Raw genomic sequence first — 12,520 nt, 5'->3', positions numbered from 1 at the left:
CTAAACAAGTCGGGTCTGATCCATAAGAAACCAGGTCTCAAACTTAAACCCAAAAACCGGGTCTCGAAACCTCTCGCCTCGTTCAACGAGACCCGCGCCGGGGAGGAAGCCCTCGGACCCCTTACTGCAAGGGAAAAAACTCTGAATCAGGCTCCACAACTCATCAAGTAGGCTCCACAACTCATCAAGTACTGGTACTTCAATGGGCATGGGTCAGATCAGTTTTGAATTTGACCAATCAAACCTAATCCAATTTTCGTTGTTAATTTTTTATTGAATGAATGCTTATATTTTATTTCTTAGATACTTACCTATATCAACTTGTTGCATTAATGTTACTTTTACATGTTAATCTCATATTTTGTCAATATTTATTTAAGATTTTTTATTTCTTGCTAGTTGTTGCTTCATCAATAAAGCATTATTTATTTATTTATAATTTTAGATATTTTTAAGTCTTTTTTAAGTTTTCAAAATTTTTTTTTGAGGCTTACGCTTTACGCCTCGCCTCACATTTTGATGGAGGGCCTAGCTACGCCTCAACGCTTTTTACAACACTGGTCCTGTCATACTAAAAATACCCCAACTCAAAAGGGTGCAACTGTTACACGGTCTTATCACAGAAAAATCAAATTTCACCAGTAGAAAAGAAAACTGCTGCCAGTTACTGAACTGATTTTGAACTTTCAACTGAAATACGTTCAATAGCATTTCACCACCCATTTTCAGTTGCAAAGTATGATACAGTTACAAACTGGTTAATCACTCCTGAAATGAAAGTATGGTCCAGCATCTAAACTCTGTTATAGGCCACACTCTTGCTAAACAGACTACGGATGTAAAAAACCTGAAGAAAGCTCACAAGTGCTAGCGCCAAGTACTCTGCAATAGTATAAACATAGAGCCGCTTCCTGGTGCTCTCATTTGCTGTGGAAAATTATCAAATTTGGTTAACATGGAACACAATAAAATGATCTATACTAATCCCCAATTCACAATTTATTTGTTACTTCAAAACATGCATGAGATAAAGGGATTACTGTGTCGGTGGCGTGCATCTCGTGCTCTCAGATACTTCTGTTCTGCTGTAACAGACTCCAGTGCTTCCCTAAGCTCAGCAATCTTCACATTTATAGGATCAAAATGCTCTGCAATAGCAGGTCAAGTAACAAACATAGGCCAAATGATGAACGTTAGATGTATATTTTTTCACATATATGCGAGAAATTTAGGAATCTGTCTTCTGTTGTTCAGTTAAATATTTGTATTTTCTTTGTTGAAGAGTAACTGAACTTCCATATTCTTTCAAAGGCTGAATGTGACTTTCCCTTAAAGGATAAAAAAAGGAAAAATTCACCAGCATGAATGTGTTCATACAGGGCCGGCTCATTTATTTTTCTCTTTTTGCATAAACCCTATCAATTGCATATAATGCATATCTTATCTATTCTTCTCTAACCACATACTAGAGAAAACAAATTTAAAGAATAGCAAAACAAAAATGCCAGTAATGCCATGGACAACTCACCGTCTTTTGCAAGGTGATGCTCGTCAGGGATGTGACCAACATGTATGTAAAATGACACGGTCTCAGGTGTTGAATAAGGATTGTGGAAGCAGAACTTGTACATTCCACTCCTTGGAGCCTTCAGTTGAAACTTGTCTCCAGATGTCCCCTTGAGGGAGTGAATCACATTTCCTGCTGGAGATGTCACCTGCACATGATCAAGGGGAAGTTAGAGGCCACTTTAGCATGTAGCTTGCAAGGCCTATCAGGGTGATGGTGGCCGGTCAGTATCTTTTGAAGCAGCAAACAAATTGCATAATTTAATTTCAAAGTGCAAAGCCTAACATAGAACAGAGCAGCAATTCAGAATTAAAGAACTCTCAGATGATCAACCTGTAAGAACATCCACTGGGTAACTCAGACTGAGTTGAAAGCAAGAAAAGTGAATACCAGCACAAAAGATTCTTGAATATTAACATAGAGCAGTTGTTAACAGTGACGAGTTTACACTTAGGCCAACAATGTTTAAAAGTGATAACTAAAGCTGGACAAGAAATCAGTGACTGAGTCAGTCAGCGAGATTCTTAGATCCAGTGAATGTGCGTATCATCCTTAGAAATAACTGAACTTAAAGGTTCCCTATAAAATCTGCATAAATGATCATCCGACAAAGAGGGTAAACAGAAGAGTGCCTAGGTTTCTCGCTAATAGCCCATCCCAACGCTCTCCAAGCTTAGAAACTCATGAAACAAGTTGATCATTAAAACCAGGGATAAATACAACAATGACAAAGATTATTGTATCAGTCTGTATTGGAGAGTGTCATCAAGTCCTGATCCCTAAACACAAAAAGATGACGACACCACCAAAGGAAGAGATAATGGTCAACAGGAATATCTTGAACTTCATTGTGGAACAAAATACAGAACACATGATTCTTACTTCTTAGCAACAGAGACCTGACATTTTAAGAAAAAATTCTAGGAGAATAATTTATGAACGAGAAGAAGATAACTCTACAGCCTATTAATACTGGTTATAAGCATAGATAGAGACAGAAACAGATGGAATATAATTGCCCTATGAACTCATTAAAACCAGGGACAAATACCACAATGTCAAAGATTATTGTATCAGTCTGTATTGGAGAGTGTCATCAAATCCTGATCCCTAAACACAAAAAACTGATGACACCACCAAAGGAAGAGATAATGATCAACAGGAATGGCTTGAACTTCATTGTGGAACAAAACACAGAAGACATGATTCTTGCTTCTTAATAATAGAGACCTGACATTTTAAGAAAAAATTCTAGGAGAATGATTTATGAACGAGAAGAAGATAACTCTACAACCTACTAATACCGGTTATAAGCATAGATAGAGACAGAAACAGATGGAATATAATTGCCCTATGAAATAAACAAGTGAACAAGTAAAAGTTGATTCAATGAGGATACTACAAGGCACAAAGATGATGAAATACATCAAAACAACAGATGTTACATTTAGGCAATTATTAAAATAATAGAATAAGAAAAATAGTGCTCGATGAGGAGACACCATTAATGGTCAAAACAACTAGCACTTTCACTCAGCTGCCAGGAACTCTATCGAACAAGAATAATGAAGCAAAGTTGGCAACAAAATAGGAAGCGCTAACAAAGATGCACTAAAAGCAGGTCATACAAGATGGAAGGTTATGGCTGAATAACATACATAAACAACACAGGCTCAATAAACTTGAAGCACTATTTAATCTAAAGTTTCATAAACAACGATCAATGTAGAGCATACTATTGCAACCATCACAACCAACACCCTTAAAGGTAATAACCTTAAAATAATGAATTCTTAGATGTCTTATTCACATAAATACCCAACAACAGAAGGATTATCGTTCCAAATGGCTGGTGCAAAAAGATGCATAAATCATTAACAATTGTAGAAGACAAAAAGTGTGCTCAAGAGACAAAGCAATCAGGTGCAATGGTTCTTAACAGCATTTATCCATCCCTAAAAATTTTGTATCATAGCACATTCTAGGTCAACCATTAGCTACTTATACAGGATATTAAAGAAAATCCAATTTTGCAATTCACCTCAAATAAAAGGTAGTCCTAACAAACAGGAAGACTATCAAGAGGAAGACATATGAACATTTTTTTTCCAGACAATGTAGATGACTTGGCTACAATGAGATATGTCAAAAAAATAATAATAATAACACCAGCTGCTAAATTAAAAATCAAATAATTTCTTTGGAATTGTTATACAAGACAACCTTCTTGTGTAAGCAGATAGGTAATGCATTGCAAAGATGGATCCAGTACTCACTTAAAGACAATAAGCAATTGCCAATGTAAGCATACATCTTTTCATTTTGTGGGAATGAGATGCTGACTGCAAACTCCAGAAGTTGTCCCTTAAGAGCAACTTGAACAATTTCTTGAGGTTGATGAACATTTTGGAAGTTTATGACGAGCATTATCAAAATAGACACTCAAGGTATTAGGAAGCATGAAACATGAGTACTGGATCCCATGGTTGTACATATATCGTTACTTTTGTGTTTTGCGATACGATACACACTTGTATCGTACGATTCACCAGTGCATCGTGTTGTATCATATGATACAATGTGTATCGTGCGATATATTATCGACGCACTTAAAAAAAAAGCTGAAGTTATTTTTTTTCATTTTGGGTTTAGGAAGAGGGAGTCTCACCTAGTAACATTTAAAAGTGGGGTTAATACGAGTCAGATAGATTTTTTCCTACTTAGAAAGAGAGATAGGGGTTGTTGCATCGATTGTAAGGTTATACCAGGAGAAAGTGTAGCTACACAACATAGAGTCTTAATTTTAGATCTTAGAATTAGACAATGCCGCAAAAGGGATAGACATAGGATAGATCCTAGAATTAAGTGCTGGGCACTGAAAGGAGCTAAACAAGGAATGTTTGTAGAGCAGGTAGTTAAGGAAGTTGATTGGTGTCTCGAGGAGGATTCAGAATCAATGTGGAATAAGATAGCGGGTGGTATGAGAAAAGTAGCTAAGGAGGTATTGGGTGAGTCTAAAGGCGGTGCACCACTAGGTAAGGATACATCATGGTGGAACGAGGATGTCAAATTAGCTATTAAGGTTAAAAGAGAGTGTTATAGAAATCTAAGTAAGAGTCGTGATAATGAGAATTTGGAGAAGTATATGATAGCAAAGAAGGAAGCTAAAAAAGTTGTTCGAAACGCGAGGGCTAAGGTATATAAGGAGGTTTATGACAAGTTGGATACCAAAGAAGGCGAGAAGGATATTTATAGGCTTGCAAAGATGAGAGATAGGAAATCGAAGGATTTGGGTATGGTTAGATGTATCAAAGATGAAACGCAAAGGGTTTTAGTCAAAGATGAGGAGATTAAGGAGAGATGGAAAGATTATTTTGATAAGCTATTTAATGATAGTCATGCTCAAGATCTTGGAGACTTCTCCATTCCTTTTCATGAGATAAATCGTGACTTCATGCGCAAGATTCAAAAGAAAGAAATTGCAGAGGCTTTGAAGAAAATGAAATCAAGAAGGGCAGTTGGCCCAGATGGTATACCTATCGAGGCTTGGAAATGCTTGGGAGAGAAAGGTTTAGAATGGTTGACAAATCATTTAACTTGATTTGGCGAACAAATAAGATGCCTAATGAGTGGAGGAAGAGTACTTTGGTGCCTTTATATAAGAATAAGGGTGATATACAAGATTGCACAAACTATCGTGGTATAAAACTCATGAGTCATACTATGAAACTTTGGGAGAGGGTGATTGAGTCTAGGTTGAGGAAGGTTGTCATGATATCGGAGAATCAATTTGGTTTTATGCCTGGAAGATCAACTATGGAAGCTATACATCTTCTTAGACAACTTATTGAAAGATATAGAGAGAGGAACAAAGATTTGCATATGGTTTTTATTGATTTAGAGAAGGCATACGATAGAGTACCTAGGGACGTTCTCTGGTGGACAATGATGAAGAAAGGTGTTTCTCTCAAGTACATTAGTATAATTAAAGATATGTATGAAGGAGTAGTAACCAATGTCCGCACTTGTGGAGGGGTGACAACCAATTTTCCGATAACGGTTGGGTTACATCAAGGATCTGCTTTAAGCTCTTTCCTATTTGCGATAGTGATGGATGAGCTTACGAGATCAATTCAAGAAAATGTACCGTGGTGTATGTTGTTTGTTGATGATATTGTTTTGATTGATGAGTCTAGAGCTGGGGTTAATGCTAAGTTAGAATTATGGAGACAGACATTGGAAGCTAGAGGTTTTAAGTTGAGTAAGAGTAAGACTGAATATATGGAATGTCGGTTTAGTAAGCAACGAAGTAGTGATGGGAGTGTAGTGAAGCTTGGTGAGCAAGATATACCGGTGAATGATTATTTCAAATATTTGGGATCCATCATTCAAAAGTATGGAGAAATTGATGGAGATGTAAATCATAGGATAAAGGTTGGGTGGATGAAATGGAAAAGTGCTACTGGAGTGCTGTGCGATCGTAGAATGCCATTGCGGTTGAAGGGAAAGTTTTATAGGACGACTATTAGACCCGCTTTACTATATGGTACGGAATGTTGGGCTGCCAAGAGACATCATATTCAAAAAATGAGTGTAGCTGAGATGCGGATGCTTAGATGGATGTGTGGAAATACAATAAAAGATAAGATTCGGAACGAAGAGATACGTAAGAAGGTAGGTGTTGCACCCATTGAAAATAAGATGCGAGAGAATCGTTTACGGTGGTTTGGACATATTCGGCGAAGGCCTAATGATGCTCCAGTTAGAAGGTTGGAGAAATGGGAAAAATATATTAGTTAAAAGAGGTCGGGGTAGGCCTAGGAAGACTTGGATGGAGATGATAGGAAAGGATATGAATGCTTTGAACCTCACCGAGGACATGGCGTTGGATAGAAATGATTGGAGGAAAAGGATTCATGTGGAAGACCCAAAATGAATTTCTTTTTTGGTTCATATCGCTGACCCCAATTGTTTTGGGATGAAGGCGTCGTTGTTGTTGTTGTTGTTGTTGGGTTTAAAATGCCTCTTGAGGGCCGAGTTCTTCATATGTCTAGAGTCCGTTAGAAGGGAACCCACGAACCCTAGGTTCCGTGAGATCGATTTGGGGGCCGTTTCGTGCACAAGGGACAGGGCTTTTGCAATTTGATTAAAAGTGCATTTTCATCATTTTTCACTGTACAAAATCCCTATTTTTTGCTTCTTATTGAGTGTTTTTAGGGAAAGGTGTGTCTGGTGCTTCTTATTATTTGCTTCTTATTGAGTGTTTTAATCGGTTATGTTTTATTTTAGATCATTTGGTGTCGTCTTCACGTTCATGTCATATTAGAGATTATCATGTATGACAATACTGCATAAGCATTGAAGATGTATCACGACTAGAGTTACTATTGAATTTGAGATGTTTTTTTTTGTGATTTTATTATTATAGGTGAACTGCATAGATTTAAGCAAGATATTGCAGGTCAAGATCAAAATGTACGTCCATGTGATTCTCCATCTTTTCCTGCAATTTTTTGTGTTGATGTTATTGTTGAACTATAAAAAATTTGAAGAAAAAGAATTATGCAAAAATGCAAAGATGAAGGACTTTCAACCATTGTTTCATATTCTAAAGATGATGGTGATGATGACCCACTTGCCAAAAAAATGGCCCAACATAAAGAAATCATCGAGCAGCAGTTAGATGCAGAACTGAGAAAATATTGTCCTAATGTTTGGCAAATAGGCTCTAGAAGATAGTTTAGTTTTAAGATCTTTATAGTTTAGAACTTTAGAGATGAAGATTGGCATGTAAGACGTGGGTTAAATGTAATGTTTTTAGTTATCATAAATTTTTAGTAGTTTTGGGATGAAGGCGTAGTTGTTGTATAAATTTTTAGTAGTTTAGTTATGACTTATGAGTTATGTCATTTTAGTATGACTTGGATGTGAATTTAATATTGTTAGTTAGTTGGTTAAATGTAAGGCTTTAATTGCTTTATATGATATGATTTGCTATTAACTTAAATTATGTAGTTGTCTTCATATGTGATTTTATGGTTGTATTTTGTGCAATTCATCGTTGTTTTATGTGATGAATTCTTTATAATTATTGTTTTTTATTTTTCTAGATTTTTTTTACATTTTTGGAAATTTTTAATTAAAAATTTATGATATATTTACGATAAAAATACAATACGATACGGTGTTGCTTTGGGCCCGATTGATACGGGTAACGATACGATACTTACAACTTGCTGGATCCAGCAACCTGGTGCACCATTTGCCACTTAACCAAGTGGTTAATATGTGAAACAATTCTATGGGCCTACGGCCACTACTTTAAACTAAATATATTGCATTGCAGAGATACTTGTTACCTATCTTAATCTATTTATCATGTAGTTAAACTCATTTAAGAAAAAGTGAGTTACACGTGGACACCTCAGACTTTGCTATTGGCTGCATCCTTATGCAAGAGGGTCGCCCCATGACCGTTGAAAGTCAAAAGCCATCGTTGTTTACAAGCAGACTGGAGAAACATGCTCAGCACCTGCACATTGTCTTCCAAATACTCAAAGACAATGATCTCTACGTGAAAAGGGGAAATGTTTGTTCAGATAGGAAGAGATAGGCATCCTGGGATACATTGTTGGTAGAGGTCAGTTGTGGATGGATCAACAGGATATTAAAGCTATCCAGGACTAGGAACCACCCACCAAAATCCATGATCTCTACTCTTTACTTGGGCTGCCTAACTACCATAACATGTTATAAAAAATTTATCACCTGCAATGTTTCCTCTTCACAGCCTTGTTCATATGCAGAGGCAATTACTTTAATTTTAAAATTTCATGGCATAGATAGCTCAAACTTAACTTGTTTTGATATAGCAGCTGTGCAGTTAAAAGTGTCTCATCTAGGATGGTGAAGGAACCAACATCTTGTTAAGAAGAAAGTTTGCCTGTAAACTTTTCCTCATCCAGATATAACCTTTATTAAATGAGCTGTTAAACACACAATAATATTTCAACTACTTGCTGTCCTATAATAAAAGTTACTGGTTGACATAGAATGTACTGCAACATGGGAAACTCAACCATATAAAGTGCAACAAATCAACAAAAAAGATGTCATTTATGCATGCTCAACTGAATCTCGCGGTTTAATCAATGCAACTCTATCCTTTTTCCCAGTGATTCCTTGTTGCTCGGGGCTTTCATTAATACAATTGTCTTTCTTTCAAAGAAAAAAACACAGTGCAACTCTATGTGAGTCCACACAAACTTCAAGCTGACACATGCCCATCTAAATTTGTTGTTAAGGTGAAGATTTGATATAATCATGGCACCATGCTGATCTAAGCAACAAGAATGTCACTAAATTATGCATAAAAATCAATGGATAGCTATTCACAAGACAATGACAGAAGAAATGTAATGGACCAGAACCAAATGTTTGCTCTAAAAAGAATTAAGGGCTACAAGGTCTCTCAAGCAACAGCCAAGCAGCCTACCTGAGTAACTATGAATTTTACAACGATAAAAAAGCCATCAAACAATGAGAACATGGAGCAACTATTTGAACAAGTAAACAAATTATTGCAGAACCAACACAAATTCCTTCTAAGTCACCAGATAGAACAAATATATAATCAAACACGAACTAATACAAGCTCAGCCAGAAACCAAATACACAAAACTTACACTCAAATCAATCGCTACACTATATCATCATGTAAGGTAATTTCAAAATTATCAAACGCTAACAACCGTGAAAACCAAAAATATACAACGAATAAATGCTGAAGGAATCACAATACCAAGAAGTAAACATTAAACCTCGCTGAAAAAAAGAACTTGTTTTCTTCCAAATCATCCAATGAAAAGCACAAAATTAAATACAAAAGAATTGACCACCGAAAGACAAAAGCTAGCATGCTCCTCAATCATTCTTTAAAAACAACCAAAATGAACCAGGGAGATCTAAAATGGGAAAAAATATATCATTCGTCAAGAAAAGTGATTGAATTGGAGCAAGATTCAGGCGCAGCATTACACATTTAGTTTTCTTACGGATCGTTGAACAGCAAACCCTAACAAACCATGAACCACAGAGTAACGCCAATTATACATAAAAACACTAGCATCGTGGCAATCTACAACACCCGCAAACACAAAACGCCATTTTTCTCACATGTTCGCCCAAAAAGCATTCAAAATCACGAAAACAATAGCAGATCCCAAAAAAACTCTCATAAGCACACCGCCACACCAATCGCACATAAGAAAATCCCTAAAACACCAAGAAGATAACAAAACACCCGCAATATGCATAAAATCCGACGAAAAAAGACCCAAAAAAGAGGGGCTTACGGTGAAATCGATGCCCGGGTGATCGGAACTCCAGAAGATGTCGTGATCGACGACGACGAAGTTCCCGGAGATGTTGTCGTCCTCGTAGAGGACGTACTCGTAGACGCACTCGACGTTGTTGACGGTGACGGACAGAGCCGACGCTTGCAGGCAGAGGTCCGAGAGGAGCCCTAGCGAGAGAAGGAGCGCGAAGAGGAGCTCCGAACCCTTCCTCCTCCCCTCCATCGATTGCCGGAACCCACCGAAAATCGATTCAGGAACGACGAAAAGAGAGAAGAAAGAACAGAGAGAGAAACGGAAATTGAACTCCTCTTGAGTCTTCTTCGACACGATTCCTCTCTCTCTCTCTTTGCGTTTACCTTACGCAGAAGGCCGTCTTCTCTAGGGCGCGGTTCTCGGTTTGGCCCTGATCGAGGAGAAAATTACTGAAACGTCACTAATGATCGAATCCGGGTTCATTCATTCACTCGGATCTGGGTAGGATTCGAGTTCAACCCGCACCATCTTAGATTAAAAGCGCTCCAGTTAGGGATGTCAGTGAACAGGATTTTACCCATATCCGACTTAATTCGGGATTTTACCCATAGCCAACATCAGATTAATCGAATGTGGCATTGCCCGAACCGAACCGTTTAAGTCCTTCGCCCTAGTCTTTAGTTATTTACCCATCATCTGGTTCAGAGTTTAGTACCTCAGAAGCTAGGATCAGATTTGGTTCGGATATTCTATTATAAAATCTAGGTCTGTTAGCCAATTGTGGACCTACAGGAAGTCCTGTTTTGCAAAATTCCGATGCAGTATGGGTCAAGTACAACCCAGTCCATATCCGACCGTTTTTCACCCCTTACCTAGGGCTGAGTCGGGCTCGGTTTCATACAGATCCAACAACTCGGGTCAGATCCAGTTTAGACTTAGGTCTAGGGATGCCAAGAAATCAGATTTCATCTCGTATCTGAACGAATTGGATTCCGTTTAGTTTCATTTGGTAAGCCAAAACAATATCCAATTATAATCAGATGTGGATATGGTTTTGACTTTTTAGCTAGACAAATATTCGAATTTAATGAATATCTGAATCCAGTTACATGCCAAAAACTTCTTATACCATGCAATCAAATGATCTACAACATGTTTTTGACCAAATAAACCATATAAATCATAACTTAGGGTTTGATAAAAAAGAATCAATAAAATGGGATAGGAGTAGGGGTGTTAACGGGTCTGGTTTACCCGGACTCAACTGGAACCAGATCCTATAGGATCCGGCTATGGTGATAAATAAAAAAACCCAATTAAGAGCTGGGTCTGGACCCGAAGGTCCGATTAATACATGGGCCAGGGTATAGTTTGTGAAATTTTATACCATACCCGGACCCAACCCAAGTTCCGATTAAGACCCTCAATTTTTTCAATGTAAAATTTATAAACAAATATGATTTTACGTGATCAAAAAGTTAAAAACGGCAAAATATCTGTAGGAAAAACTCGCAAGAAATATTTTTTTTTTAAATCTCACAATTTTAGGCAAAATATCGACGACAAAAAAATAATTTTAAAATATAGAAAATAAATTTTACAAGAAAATATAAATAAAAATTATTCAAAAATAAAAACCACACGGTTTTTACGATAAATAGCCGATAAACACAAACATCACGTTTAAAACACAATATTTATGTTTTTTATGAAAAAGCTCACTAGAAATTAAAAATATTGCAAGGAATTACCATTTTAAATTTCGGATAATTTCTCACGATATTTTAGGGAGATTTATCACTATGGTTGGGGCTTCCTATTTTGTAACTATATTGTTCAGGAAAAATCAGAGTTCACATTATATGCAGCCATCAATCTTGTCATTTGTGGACATGGGTCTCAGTGTTTAGGGCTATCAACGGGTTGGATATCTGACTCATTAGGGTATATCCGAACCCCGCCCAAATAACAATTCACTGGGTTTGAGTTCGGGTTAAAAAAGTGGAATCCCAAACCCGAATCTGCATAATTTCAGAAATTTTTTATTAAAAAAACCAAGACGTGCTCTCCTGAAGCTGTATTTTTTTTCTATTTTAATTTGCACACCATTTTCCGCACCTGGACCTGGTTTTATCGCGGTCTTCTTGTGGACGTGCGCTTTTAAGTTGACCCTATTTTGACGAAAACTTTCAGAAATGCCATGAATGGTACTTGTAACGCCTGCCAGACGTGTTTTTGTGTTTGGATGAGTGACGCATAGTGACAAACGTTTTTATCGGCAATTTCTCGTTTTTCAAAAACTCGCGAGAAATTGAAAAAATTCCATAAATCTGGCATTTTTTGGCAAAATATTGAAAATAAAAAATAAATTTAAAAATATAAAATTATTTTTTATAAGAGAATATTAATACAAATATTTAAAAATAAAAATACATGATTTTTTTGCGATAAATATCTGTTTAAAACGTAAACATCGAGTTTAAATCATGGTATTTATGTTTTTTTCATAAATCTCGCGAGAAATTACCTTTTTAAACTTTCAGGAAATTTCTTGCGATATTATCGCAAGATTTTCATAAATCTCGAGATATTTGTCACTATGGAGTGACGTTTCATCAGCTCT

General features: G+C 36.7%; 1 protein-coding gene across 1 annotated transcript; it reads right to left on the bottom strand.

The window, feature by feature from the left end:
• Positions 1-664: 664 nt before the first annotated feature.
• Positions 665-10,267, bottom strand: LOC149831641 (transmembrane emp24 domain-containing protein p24beta3-like). The gene is made up of 4 exons (XM_090014038.1): positions 9,922-10,267; positions 1,529-1,715; positions 1,041-1,148; positions 665-927 (listed from the first exon to the last, which is right to left on the bottom strand). The coding sequence occupies exons 1-4, from the start codon at positions 10,144-10,146 to the stop codon at positions 794-796; spliced, it is 654 nt and encodes a 217-aa protein (XP_089870164.1). The 5' UTR covers positions 10,147-10,267; the 3' UTR covers positions 665-793.
• Positions 10,268-12,520: the final 2,253 nt, after the last annotated feature.

The sequence above is a fragment of the Nuphar pumila genome, chromosome 7 (assembly GCF_984573655.1).
Source record: "Nuphar pumila chromosome 7, dmNupPumi1.hap1.1, whole genome shotgun sequence".
NCBI lineage: Eukaryota > Viridiplantae > Streptophyta > Magnoliopsida > Nymphaeales > Nymphaeaceae > Nuphar > Nuphar pumila.
This window is presented reverse-complemented; position numbering and strand designations above follow the sequence as displayed.